Consider the following 13254-nt stretch of genomic DNA (forward strand, 5'->3'; position numbering starts at 1 on the left):
GAGAAAAGCTGACGCCTGAAGGGCGACTCTCTGGAGGGGGTCAGAGCCCCTTGAAAACATTCCTGACATGGATGTGGGAAGATTTCTTCAGGAGTCACTTGGTTTGCGTTAGCCTGGGTATGTATTTTTAGGTTGTATTTTTTCCATCTCTATTAGTTATTTTAGTGAGATGGGCAGCTGCATAGATTGATGCCAGTCAATCCATCTGCCAATCTCACAGGCAGTGAGAAAAACTGCTGCCAGCACAGAGTTATGGGTCCCTTTTTAAGCTGTATAAAATAGGGGGGCTGCTGCCTCTGCCCCGCCTGGCACTGGTCACCCCATCTGATGACCCAAATGACTCCTGAGGTGTTAGCCGCTCCAGAGAAAAGCAGATTGGGCCTATAAAATCAGTGAGATCAGGTTTAACTCTATTCTTCTTAGGGCATTCTGAGGAAATCCGCCCTCTTGTATCAGCAGTTTACTGTCAGAAAGGAGGTATGGGTACTTTCCTTGAATCCAAAGAGCAGGTATCAAGCAGCTGGCCAGGTGTGGAGGCAGGCATCTCAGCAATCCAGTGTCCACTCTGAGTGTATGCCACTGGCAAGAATTTGGGTATGAAGGAGGGAAGGGGTTCCTGCTCCTTGCAGGATGCTTCAAGAGTCTAGTTCAGTGCTTACCACCCTTCACTTTTTAATTAGTACTTCGGGATTTTTGCAATGTTTGAAAGAACTAGCATTTGACCACACCTTATTTGCAGAACTCCACGGGAAAGTGAAATGCTATTGGTGACATTCTTCATACCTGCATCAGAATAGCCTCACTAAGATATACCAGCTCCAGAATCCTTGGGGGGATCCAGCATATTTCGGGCACTCATTACCTTACAGTTCCGTGGAGTCAAGGCGCATTCCAAGGCCAGCTCTAGGCAGGTTGGACCCAAGGCATAGTCATATTCTGGCACCTTCTGGTTTTTGAGCTTTATTCTTAAGATTTTCAGCCCAGGACAATTTTTTTTTCTTGGAATGTTCACCTTATTTACACTGCAAAATTCCGCTCTCAAGAGGACATACCATTGACGCTTTTCTGGTTTTTAAAATTTATTTATTTATTAAATTTATTTGTCGTCCATCTTGTTTTGAAGCAAATCTGGGCAGCTTATAGCATTAAAATTATAAAAGTTAAATATTTCTAAAACAATAAAAATAGAAATGGGTTTGGTTTTTTTGGGGGAAGCATTTTTTCAATTTTGCCATTCCCCAAAAATGTGTGCCTCTAAGCCAGGGACTGTTCTTCCTTGAGCCGGTCCTGCATGCTTCACGTAACGGCCACATTTTTGTGCCTGCCTTTCTTTCAATAGCTCATAGAACCATGGATGATATCAAAGTTAGATCATGTGCGTGAAAGAGCCGTGGAGACAGCAATGAAGCTCTTGAAATTTGTAGCTGATCGCTTCCACTTCGATGTAAGTATCCATAAATTAAGCCGCTTACCTTCCTAATTGGAGTTTCCTCTCCTTAAGAGGCTCAGGGTTTTCCTTAGCACGGTACAGGACACAGACACAAGGTCAAAAGCCTATTAGCTTAGACAGGACCCCTATTTTTTTCTGCCTTCTAGAGCAGGGGTCCCCAACCCCCGGTCCATGGTCCTGCACTGGTCTGCGGCATACCAGTAACCAGTCTGCGCAGACAAGTCAAGCCCTATCCGGGGGATGCAGGCAGCATGTGAAACCATGTCCCCTTCAGTCTGCGGAAAAACCTCTCTCCACGGAACTGGTCCTTAACTGGTCATAAGGATTACCAGCAACAAGGTTACAGTCATACAGTCATAAGTGGAAAGAGATTGGTGATGGGAACGATGAAAAGATTAATAGTAGTGTAGATTTTTAAGGGACACGGTGGCTCAGGGGCTAGGACGTTGAGCCTGTCGATCGAAAGGTCGGCAGCTCAGCGGTTCGAATCCCTAGTGCTGCCGTGTAACTGGGTGAGCTCCTGTTACTTGTCCCAGCTTCTGCCAACCTAGCAATTTCGAAAGCATCTAAAAATGCAAGTAGAAAAAATAGGGACCACCTTGGTGGGAAGGTAACAGCGTTCCATGCGCCTTTGGCGTTGAGTCATGCCGGCCACATGACCACGGAGATGTCTTCAGACAGCGCTGGCTCTTTGGCTTTGAAACGGAGATGAGTACCGCCCCCTAGAGTCGGGAACGACTAGCACGTATGTGCAAGGGGAACCTTTACCTTTACCTTTAGTGTAGATTTAGTAAATAGTTTGACAGTGTTGAGGGAATTATTTGTTTAGCAGAGTGATGGCCTTCGGGGAAAAACTGTTTTTGTGTCTAGTTGTTCTGGTGTGCAGTGCTCTGTAGCGTCATTTTGAGGGTAGGAGTAGAAACAGTTTATGTCCAGGATGTGAGGGATCTGTAAATATTTTCACGGCCCACTTCTTGATTCGTGCAGTATACAGGTCCTCAATGGAAGGCAGGTTGGTAGGAATTATTTTTTTCTGCAGTTCTAATTATCCTCTGAAGTCTGTGTCTTTCTTGTTGGGTTGCAGAACCGAACCAGACAGTTATAGAGGTGCAAATGACAGACTCAATAATTCCTCTGCAGAACTGAATTAGCAGCTCCTTGGGCAGTTTGAGCTTACTGAGTTGGCGCAGAAAGAACATTCTTTGTTGTCCTTTTTTGATGATGTTTTTGATGTTAGCTGTCCATTTTAGATCTTGCGATATGATAGAACCTAGAAATTTAAAGGTTTCTACTGTTGATACTGTGTTGTCTAGTTTTGTGTGAGGTGGAATTAATTAATTCATTAAAACATGAATTAATTAAAACCAAGATTAAAATCAAGGTCATGTGGGGAGGGCTGGGGGGAGTGGGGGAAGGAGGTGGGTTCTGTTCTTACTCAATCAACTACCTCAATTGCACTGTTACCCTTCTGGAGCCCCAGGCCAACTGGCAAAACCATATGTTTGGGCCCTTAGGAAAAGATAGGAGGGTTGGGGCCAACCTCACATTGGGGAGCAAGATGTTCCAGAGGGCAGGAGCCACCACAGAGAAGGTCCTCCTCGTTGGACCCCACCAGCCAGAACAATCAGACTGATGGGACCCACAGCATGGCCTCTCTGCAGGCCCGAGTGGGACCGGCCAACCCCAGTGGGATGAGACAATCCCTTAAGTAACCTGGACCCATGCCATGAAGGGCTTTAAAGGGGATCACCAACACCTTGAATTTGGAAGCAGATTGGTAACTGATGCAGCTGGCAGAGCAGTGATGTTACTCACGCCATCCTACATGTTATATTGCCCTTTGACCCAGCCTCTCCGTTGTGCTCCTAGAATGCTTGCCAGGTGGGGCCAGTCTTCCCCTCCAAGCCCACCTGCGAGTGTGGGGTTTTAGCTTTTCTCCTGCCAACCCAACAGCTCCAAATCTGGTCTGAAGACTTTCAGTATGGCCCATGGTGGGTGTGCAGGATGCACTTTCAGAAGGTTCTGGGTCTGTCTGACGAAGAGCAGGAATCGGCCTCACACAGGAGTTGGCTAAGAAACATCCAGAACCCCCTTCAGTCTCAATTATTCCCACATCTCCCTGTTGTTTCCTTAGCTCTCTCGGGAATTTAACAAGTTGGCCCACCTGACAGCCCTTTTGATTGGCCTGTGCAATGACCGGATGCCGTGCATTAGTTCTTTTGCTGTGCAAGGAGTCAGCTGTCTCTATGAGATCTTACTGCGCCGTAAAGGTGAGGCCTAACATACTAGACATCTCTCTGCTGCTGCTGCTCAGAGGGAACCTGTGTGAGGCAGATTCCACAGCTAGTCTTTTGGGGCTCTGGGAGGAAAGAGACGAGCTCAAGGAACACCAAGAACCCAACCGGCCAGTGCTGAAAAACATACGTGATTGTAACGACAGCTGGTTCTTCTGCTCTAGGTCTGAGGACATGCAAGCAGAAGAAGCGGAAGTGGCCGATGAAGAGGAGTGTGAAATGCCAGGAAGAAGACAACCCTGCCGGTCAAGGACCAGGCAGCAGTTGGCAGATAGCAACGGTACTGTGGCTGCCTTCAAGGGGTGCAAACTAGTCCTCCACTTATGACCGCAATTGGGACCAGAATTTCCATCCATTGCAGTCATAATTTGAGTCAGGCCTGATTTTATGACACTTTGTACAGAGGTCATTAAGTGAATCACCACGTTCATTAAGAAAAAGCAGCTTCCCCAATGGGCATTCTTTTGCTGGAAATAGGCAGAAACGGTCCCAAACTGTAGTCATGTGACTGCAGGATGCTACAACCAATTGTAAATCTTGTCAGTGCTGGATTTACCCATCTCAAGTCTTGTTTAGTCTGCAGGCTCTTCCCTGTCCTCTCCTACCTGACCTTCTGAATCTCTCGCAGAAGAAACTCTTTGAGAAGGGCTCAGGGCTGCTTGGAGGTTCTCTGGCCCTGTCCATTTGGGGAAAAGGTGGTGATGGATGCCTGCCAAATCTTGTGCTCCTCTTTGTAGCATTGCGGTGACCAGCTCTTCTCCGTTCAGTTGACCAACTTCCTGCTCTCCGTTCTGGACTATTTGAGAGGCTCCAGTCCAGAAGTCCTGATGGCAGCAGAAGAGGTCCTCAGTGCAGTTCTGCAGAACCATGCCATGAAGGTGGAAAGGGTGAGGAGCTTCAGCTGCAGCATCCATCCCCTCCCTCAGATTGCTCCTGCTACTTAAAATGCAGCATTTGTTTCTTGGTTGCTTGCTCTGAGCTTAGAGTCCTCTCTGACCATGACTGACTCTAAGCAGGTCTGATGTCACACTGTTCCCACCACCTGGGTGAATAAAAAGAAGTCTTTATCTTTCTGGTCTCTTCTACTCTGAGCTCAGTTGTAACGGATTCAGTTTCGCAGGAAATGTATTCCCAGGTCCTATGCTACGGCAGGATCTTGCCTTTTATTTACTTGGTAACTGATGCCCCGCCTTTCCTCCAGAGAGAAGCTCACCTGGGGATGGCCCAGTTCCTGCCGTAGCATAGAATCTGTAAAGGAGGGGTGTCGGGGGTGGAAAGAGACTGGAAGTTGCCAGGGCTGAGGCCTCCTTATGCCTCTCCCTCACCTCCACCCTGCCCTAACTCTCCAATGCCACTGGTGGCACATTCCAAGCGGGTGGGCCAGCAGAGCAGCCATGGGAGCAAACAGCCTTTGGGTAGGCACCCTGTTAACACGCAGGATAATCCCTTGGGTGACCCTGGCAGGACAGCCCTTTTGCCATTGGTAGGTAGCAGGTAGGTGAATTACCCATGTTTTGCATCTGGAACCCAACAGAAGCTCGTGCCTCTAGGCTGTGACCCAAGCAGCTGCATTCAGGGAGTCTGGAAGAAAATATGACAAAAGCATCAGTTTAACCTGGAAAGATGGGTGGGGGAAGGAAGAAACTTAAGAGGTTCCCTTGACCTTCTTGGGTACCAGAGGGAGGGAAAGAGAAGTCCTGCCAATCTTTCAAGGATTTGTTATAAGCCCCTCCCTCGATAAAGGAGATGCTGGTATTGTTTGTGGCCGCTCCTTCCTCAACTGACAGTCTGGAAAAGTTGAAGCAGCCTTGATTGCTGTGCTTCTGGATCCTGTTTATTGTTTTCATTGAACTTGTTTTCATCTTCTTTGCAAATATGGTAAACCACCTGGTGCCTTCTGAAATAGAGTAGGACACCAAAGGCTGCAGGACTGACTAATAGTGAACAGAGAGTCCCAGCAAGCCTGTGTCCTGTATAGCATAAGAGAATGTCCATCCTCAACTAATCCGGCCATGAAAAGAAGGCAGAAATGGGTTAGGGAGCCTCCCCCAAGCCCAGGGAGGCCGAATGTCACAATCCTTGCAGCCAACACAGGAATCTCCAAGCTCTTTTTCAGGGGGCAGCTAAACTCAACGTTTCTTCTATGGCTGCAGGTCAGCGATGTGGTTGCAGGCATCTACATGTGCTTGCAGCCAGGCCATGCTTCCTGCTGGACCCGGAAGGTAGTGCTGAGGGCTCTAACCTTGATGATCCCATGCCGCCTGGAGGAAGTCATCCAGAGCTGCTTATCCTATTCCATACCCCTCAACAGGTAGGGCCCCTACATCGCCTCGCATGCTCCATCTCTCCTCTGAGACCCCACCCCATTTGCAACTTTCACTCTCATGTTGCTGATTTCACAGGCAGGCCAATGAGCTCTGGACAGCCATGGCTTCCAGCCCCAAGGTGGCTGTGCAAATCCTGCACCTCTTACTGAAGAATCTGCAGGTGAAGGACCCTTCTGGGGACAGAGAAGACAGCACAACCACGTCGCTGGCGGTAGGTGACATCCCACCCGGAGCCACAGGTCCTAGTTCCTCTTCTGCGCTGCTCTCTCTCTCTCTCTCTCCCTCCCCTCCTCCTCTCTCTCCCTCCCTTTTTCTCTCTCCCTCCCTCTTTCTCTCCCCTCCTCCTCCTCTCTCCCTCCCTCCCTCCCTTCCTCTCTCTCTCACACTCTCTCTCTCTCTCCCTCCCTCCCTCCCTCCCTCTCTTATTGTTTTTCTCATGGGGGAAAGGCAACAATTTTACCATTACCTTTTGTTCTAAACCCTGCCTAGACTCCATCTCAGTTGAGCTGGTAACTAAATTTCATCCTTAAAATGCAATAAATGTCTTCCTTTGCAAGTGAATCAACACATTTTACATCGCAGATAGTGCCACTTGTATCTGGCTTAGATAGGCATGTGCAGGGGATGCTCCAGGATCTGGGCAAAGGCACCCTGGGTGGGTGGGGGTCTCCTCCAGGCCTTTCCTCCGAGCTCCATTAAAGGGGTCCCCTTACCCAGAGTTAGCAGAAAGTTGCCTGTCCTCTCCGCAATCTGCAGCCTGCCTGCCTTTTGCCCCTATCAAAGCTTCTCCAGGGCTCAGTGGTCTCCCTCCCTGCCACACAAAGTCCTGGTGACAATGAAGATCACTCGCACTTGTCCCCATTGGGATGACAGCCTTGCCTGCCCTCCAGGTCATGGATCCCAGCGGCTGACGCTTATGTAGCGCTATGACTTGCAATCTGGTGCAGCCAAGTGCAGCCAAGAGTTCATTGCCCTCCCCTTTCTGAACACCTTTTTAATGCTTTTTTAAAAAAAAGTTAAGAAATGCACAGGACTAGAACACAGAGAGCTATAATAATAACCTATAATATAGCCATGTATTATATAACCGATATACTATGTATTGTACTATACATTATATAAGCATAACTTATAATAATAGGGTTTCCTGTCTGAGCAGGGGGCTGGACTAGAAGATCTCCAAGGTCTGGTCTGGAAAGTAGAAGGGTCTGGAAAGTAAAAGAAGGTAGAAGAGGGAAGAGTGTTAAAAAGGGGGGGGTGACTGGGCAAGCCCGACTAATTGTATATAACTGTACATTGGATGAGCTGTTTGATATGATTGTAAAAATAAAACTTTTTTATGAAAAAAAAAAGACCTCCAAGGTCCCTTCCAACTCTGTTATTCTATTCCAGGGGTGTCAAACTCAAGGCCCGGGACCCAGATCTGGTCCGCATGGTGCTTGGATCCGGCCCACAGGGCCGCCCTGGAAACAGTGACAGACTGGCCTGTGGTGTCTCTGCCAGAGAAAACGGAGCTGGGGAGAGCCATGCACAGTCCTCCCGAGCTCCGTTTTTGCTGGCAGAGGGTTGTAGGAGGCCATAGCAGCTGAAAACAGAGCTTGGGAGCCTGTTTTCGCTGGCAGAGTGCTCAGGCCACCACAGGCGCCCCCAACACGAGTGACAATGATCTGGCCACACCCACCCTGGCCGTGCCCCCTCCCTCACCCCCAAGGTCAAATAGAATCCTGATGCAACCCTCAATGAAATCAAGTTTCGCACCTCTATTCTATTCTATTCTATTCTATTCTATTCTATTCTATTCTATTCTATTCTATTCTATTCTATTCTACTCTACTCTACTCTACTCTACTCTAAAACCAAATAAAAAGCAGCAAAAAGGAGGAAACTATGTATGCATATTAGAAATCCATTCAATATGGAACAATACAAAAGTTTCTAAATCTGCATTAAAGGAAATAAATAATAATACCTTATTGCTACACAATGTCATAGCATTTATACCAAAGGAGAATTTATTATCCCAATTTTTGGTTATAGATAAGATTGCTTTTTCAAAACTAAATAAATTATGCATCTCAGGAGTACTATTATTTTTCACTTTTCACAAAATAATTCTCTTAGAAGCACTTTGGAATTGATACAAATGTAACTCCTCAAAAATGGTCAAACCCAAAAGTTTTGGAACATAATTTAGCATTAACATTAAACAATTTCCCCATAAATCTATTATGTATGTTAAAATATGATATATTGATAACACTTTTTTAAAAAAAAAAATTTATTATAGCTTGAGTAGCAAAGAAAGCAAACAATATAGAAAAAACAACCAATGAAAACAGTAAACCAGGGTTGATCGTAAGCAGCAGGTCTCTCAGCCTGGGAATCTGTGCCAAGGCCTCCTGGCCAGGGCTGCCACCTGCTATGCCAAGAGGCCAGGAAAAGTCCCAGATGACTCACCAGCTCTGTTACAGATGGCAGAACAGGGAAAGCCCACTGTCATTTAGCTTTGCCAGGGTCAAGCCAAAGCCAGTTCTTCCCCATCCAAGGACAACATCTTCCTGGAAACCACTCACGGTCCAAGTAAACCACTCACGTACCTACTGAAAACACCTTTGAATCCTAATTCTGTGTAGGGTGATTTCAAGATCAGGGTCAACTAAACCAGACCAAGAAAGCGACACCAGGTAGATCAGGGCTATTTTTGCTGGGACAGCTACAGCAACAGGTTCCTGTCACTTCAACTGTGCCTACCCCCCAAGCACCCACCCACCCGGCTCTCACTTTATCTTTGGATGAATTGGATGGGGCAATGGTACCGGTATCACTATGAGTTCGGGAACGGGAGCATGCTACATGCGCACGCACCTTCTGCACATGCGCAGAGAGTAAAAAAATGGGACGTAATGACTTTGCGGCGGGTGGGCAGAGCCTTCCGCCGCCAGCGCTACCGGTTCGCGTGAGCCGGATAGATCCGGCCAGATTTTACCACTGGGGTGGGGCCTGTCAGAGACATTTCCTCAAGTTTCCTCAAGGTGCAAGAGCCTCTGATCTTGATATAGGCAGACTTTGACTTACAACCATTCATTTAGTGACGGTTCAAAGTTACAATGGCCCAGAAAAAAATGACATGACTTTTTCATACTTACAACCATTGCTGCATCCCCTGGTCACGTGATCAAAATTCGGAACCTTGGCAACTAGCATGTATTTATGACAGTTGCAGTGTCCCAAGGTCATGTGAATGCCTCTTGCAACCTTCTGACAAGCAAAGTCATTGGCGAATCTAGATTCACTTTAATAACCATGTTATTAATTTAGCAACTGCAATGATTCAATTAACCTTCTCTTCCCGATTACATCCACCACATCCACTAGAGCCGGAGATATTACGGGTCCCCTCTCTTACGGGGGTCCATCTAGTGGGACCTAGAAGAAGGGCCGTCTCTGTCGTGTCTCCCTCCCTGTGGAACATCACCTCTGCAGAGATTAGACTGGCTCCCATTTTGACACTCTTTCAAAAGGCCCTGAAGACCTGGCTCTACAACGGGCCTGGGGAATCCAGAGCGGGATGGAGCCCATCCAGTGGCTCGTTTGAATGCTTGCTGTTTTTATTCTTTTTATATTGGATTCTGTATTGTTTTTAAACCAACCAGAGTCACTGAGAGCAAATGGGCAGCCATGTAACTCTTCTAAATAAATAACAATGTGGTGAGGAAGGGCATAAAATGGGGGGCAAATTTTACTTAACAACTGTCTTGCTTAGCAAGAGAAATGTTGGCATCAATTCTGGTCGTAAGTCAAGGACCAGCTGTAATGGCCTTCCCCATGTCCCTCAAGAGAGGGGGCAAGGATAAAAAGGAGTCGCTGCCCAGGAGCCGCCTTCTCTGAGGGTGGCATCTCCCCATTTCTTCCTGCCAGGCCATGAATGTCATCTATGAGACCTTCCACATCCCCGGCTATCGGGCAGCCCTGGGCGAGATGCACCTTCAGCTCTTCATCCCTCTGCTGAAGCAGGTCCTTTACGTGATGCAGCTGGACTTGCCAGAGGCCTTGAAAACCAGGCAGGACCTCATTCTGAGGGAAAACCCAACAGCACTCACCTTCCAGAGGTACCAAAAGGAAGAGGGTCACACGTCTCAGCACCAGGTGGCCCCTAACATCCCACCCACCCACCCGGACAGAGCAGGCTCCACAAAGTCAGGTGGGGCTTTGACCTTCAGGACAGCATGCCATCTCCCTGCCCCCCAGAAACCTCCCTGCTGGGCCTAGTCAAGAAAAACAAACCTAGAAAGCCCAGTTGCTTTTGAAAAACACCTTTGGCAGAATATAAAAAACTAAAACTATGGCTGGAAATTAAAATAACATCAGTACTAAAACATCTAACAATTAAAGCCAAACATTAGGGTCATGAGCAAATCCTAGTCCAAAAAGGCAATTAAGGGAGTGCTGCGGCTGGGAATGAAAGTCAGGGCCAGCTTTGGCTCGCTGCACTGAAGAAAGGTCAAGAAAAGAGGCAGTCTTTACCCTGCCAGCCAAAATGTCTACGCTTGCAGCCCTGCCAGGTAGGACAGATGTCAGATCTCCTTTTAAAAATATCTCACAGGTTGAAATGCATGGACAGCAATTAATTTTGCACACACCAAACCTTCTCTGGCACCTTGGCTCTCCTTTAGAACCAGGGGAATTTCAGCACCCAGAGTCAGTTTCCAGTTCAGGACATTTGTTAAAGGCACCAGCAGACTGGAGTCAAAAAGGGTCCATGGCAAATAAAATTAAAGAAAAAGGAACAGCCAGATTCACGGAAGGGACCGTGGAAACTCTAGGCCCCTGTGCTGTTCTATTTGCCAAGGAAAGCCGCTCCTCAGCAGCCCCCTCCCCAGTCTGTTCAGGCCATCCTGTGATCAGTCCCAACCATGGCCTTTCTTCAGTGGGTCTGGCTGTGCTGTCAAACAGGAGGGAGAGGGAGAGGGAGGGGGAGAGAGGGAGGGAGAGAGAGAGAGAGAGAGAGAGAGAGAGGGCAGTGCCAGTGATGCTTGTTTCCCTTCTGCAGCACTTCGGTGGAGATTGTGAAGAGTCTTTTCTCTGTGGCCGGGGACTGGGCAGTCTATGCCTGCATCGAGTTCCAGCAAGGCTGGGTGGTGCTCAGCAACCCCCAGCATTTTTTGCAGGGTACACGTCTGCTGGCTCGGTAAGAGGCCTGGTTGGAAGTCCCCACCCTCCAGGAAGGCTGAGTCATGCACTGCACCCCCTTCCTCCATCCAGGGGTCCTCCCTGTCTCCCAGGCACACTGCCTCTGGGCTCAGATCCCTTCTCCAGGAATTGGGGGTGAGCAGCGTTTCTTTCTCTGTGCAGCAGTCCCCCCTGGGCCAGAGTGGGGCAAAGGATCCATTTTAATCAGCCCAACGTGGAACAGTGAGCCAAGTTGGATGGCACCCTTTTCCCGTCCTTCCAAGCAACTGGAAAGCTGGTGGGGGATAGGCTCCTCTTGGGCCCCTCCTGGTTCCCCTGCCACAACGGGACAATCGTCATCGCTCTCTCCCTCTCCCCTTAAGGGAGCAGCATCGAGCAAAGCCCTCTAGTGCCAGATGAGGCTCTCAAGGGTGCTTTGCCCCTGAAAGGGGGATGGGGAAGTGAGGTGGGGGAGCCAGGCAGTTCTCCCAGCTGTCCCCTAGTGGCCTCTGCCTCGCACAACACGGTCATCACTCCTCTGACTTTGCTGTCCCATCATGTAGGGCCATGACTGAGTGCAACAGTGCCCAGATCCCGGGAATCTTTGGGGAGGCTGCTCTCATTCTCAGCAGTGAGGAGGATGAGCTGAAGAAGGTGACAGCCTTGGCTCTCGTGATCGAGGTGAGGACTCGCCTCAGACTGGTGTGTGTGTGTCTCATCCTCAAGCCACCAAGCACGGCGGAGCTTTGTGGATGCTGCTGCCTCCAGCCAAGCTTGTTCACACACACATGGGGGGGGGGGAAAGTCAACATGCACACACACACACACGCAGATACATGTCCTCCCATATCCTGAAGCCTGTTCATAACCTTTAGCCTTTCTAAAGGTCCTCTAGCACTATCATCTGCTAATAAAGAAAAGATCCTTTTGCCTTCTCAGTTTCTCAAGAGTTCCTCCGCCATCAAGATGATGAACAGATTCAGCCTCCGGGAGCACCTGGAGGAGGGTCTGGCAGCACCCAATCCAGCAGTGCAAGACCTCTGCCTGAAAGGGCTGAACAGCTTCGTTTTCCAGCAAGGGAAGGTAAGAGCTGTCTGGAGAAATTGCCCCTCTGTGATTCCTGTCCTGCTCAGGTCAAACACCAGGCCCCGCAGATCGGAGTTCAAGATGGATTGGCACAGAGGCCAAGAGCGTTGAGGGTGATCCAGGCCAGGTGCAACCCCCTTTATAGTCAGGTATCAACTTTGCACACGTTTAGCTCTAAAATACTCAAGTTTTACTTTTCCCGCAAGGCAGAGTCTGGCCCCTAGAGTGTTGTGGTTTCTTCTCATTCCTTTCTTACTGCCCAGGTGATCCTATCACTTGTGCATTAACCGCCCTTCTAAAATGGCATTAGAAGCTTTCTGATAATTATTTCCCAAGAAATTCCTTTTAAAGGCACCTCTTTCACCTACATTTATCTGCTTAATTTCCTGAATCTCCATGTGCTTAAGCACAGCCAGCTCAGTGGTGCAGTTAAACTTAGAACATACAATAGATAAATCACCTAGCGTCCTAGACATTGAAATCGACAAAATCCACAAAATTACAAACTTATAGGAAAAAGGGCTACCAGGCAAGCCAATGCTACCATTTGACCAAAATTCATAAAGTCATTTCTAAAGGGCGAGTTGCCAAAATCAGGCAGGCTGAGATCCAGTTATTTGTACTGGAGGTTTGCCTGGACTGCAATCAAGAATGGCCAAAGTGGCTTCAGGTAAGTGTGATGGACCATGTGGTCCTTCAGCCACCTTCCCAAAGGCACAGGTGGTTCGTGGAGCTTGGGAACGGCCCACCTTAGCTAGGCTGCCATGATGTGGTCTTTCAAAAAGAACGGCTCTAAGCCAGCCTCCTGGTCAATATGGACATGGTTCACCATCCAAAGGGAAGGCTTCCCTTTTTCACAAGAAGCCAGATTTGTCTGCTTAGAGACAAAATACATGGATTCAAAAAGTAATTTCCTGTAATGAGGGCC

At 48.3% G+C, this 13254-nt stretch overlaps 2 protein-coding genes across 5 annotated transcripts in view; one reads left to right on the forward strand and one right to left on the reverse strand.

Moving 5' to 3' along the window:
• Nucleotides 1–13254, forward strand: part of LOC131203304 (maestro heat-like repeat family member 5) — a 53160-nt gene that overhangs the window by 23251 nt on the left and 16655 nt on the right. The window contains exons 14-23 of the mRNA XM_058193354.1: nucleotides 1340–1444; nucleotides 3585–3720; nucleotides 3909–4024; nucleotides 4482–4631; nucleotides 5898–6055; nucleotides 6147–6282; nucleotides 9990–10180; nucleotides 11122–11259; nucleotides 11804–11921; nucleotides 12180–12323. Coding sequence (XP_058049337.1) covers nucleotides 1340–1444; nucleotides 3585–3720; nucleotides 3909–4024; nucleotides 4482–4631; nucleotides 5898–6055; nucleotides 6147–6282; nucleotides 9990–10180; nucleotides 11122–11259; nucleotides 11804–11921; nucleotides 12180–12323 — 1392 coding nt within the window. The remainder of the gene's footprint in view (nucleotides 1–1339; nucleotides 1445–3584; nucleotides 3721–3908; nucleotides 4025–4481; nucleotides 4632–5897; nucleotides 6056–6146; nucleotides 6283–9989; nucleotides 10181–11121; nucleotides 11260–11803; nucleotides 11922–12179; nucleotides 12324–13254) is intronic.
• The window catches only part of LOC131203310 (guanine nucleotide-binding protein subunit beta-5a-like), an 82419-nt gene that overhangs the window by 23094 nt on the left and 46071 nt on the right, over nucleotides 1–13254 (reverse strand). For 3 of the 4 annotated variants that reach the window (XM_058193367.1, XM_058193366.1, XM_058193364.1), the window contains one exon: nucleotides 6519–7279. The exons of the other annotated variant lie outside the window; for it this stretch is intronic. In XM_058193367.1, coding sequence (XP_058049350.1) covers nucleotides 7151–7279 — 129 coding nt within the window. In that variant the 3' untranslated portion in view covers nucleotides 6519–7150. Of the gene's footprint in view, nucleotides 1–6518; nucleotides 7280–13254 lie in introns of those variants that run through there. 4 annotated transcript variants of the gene reach the window in all.

The sequence above is a fragment of the Ahaetulla prasina genome, chromosome 8 (genome assembly GCF_028640845.1).
Source record: "Ahaetulla prasina isolate Xishuangbanna chromosome 8, ASM2864084v1, whole genome shotgun sequence".
Classification (NCBI taxonomy): Eukaryota; Metazoa; Chordata; class Lepidosauria; order Squamata; family Colubridae; genus Ahaetulla; species Ahaetulla prasina.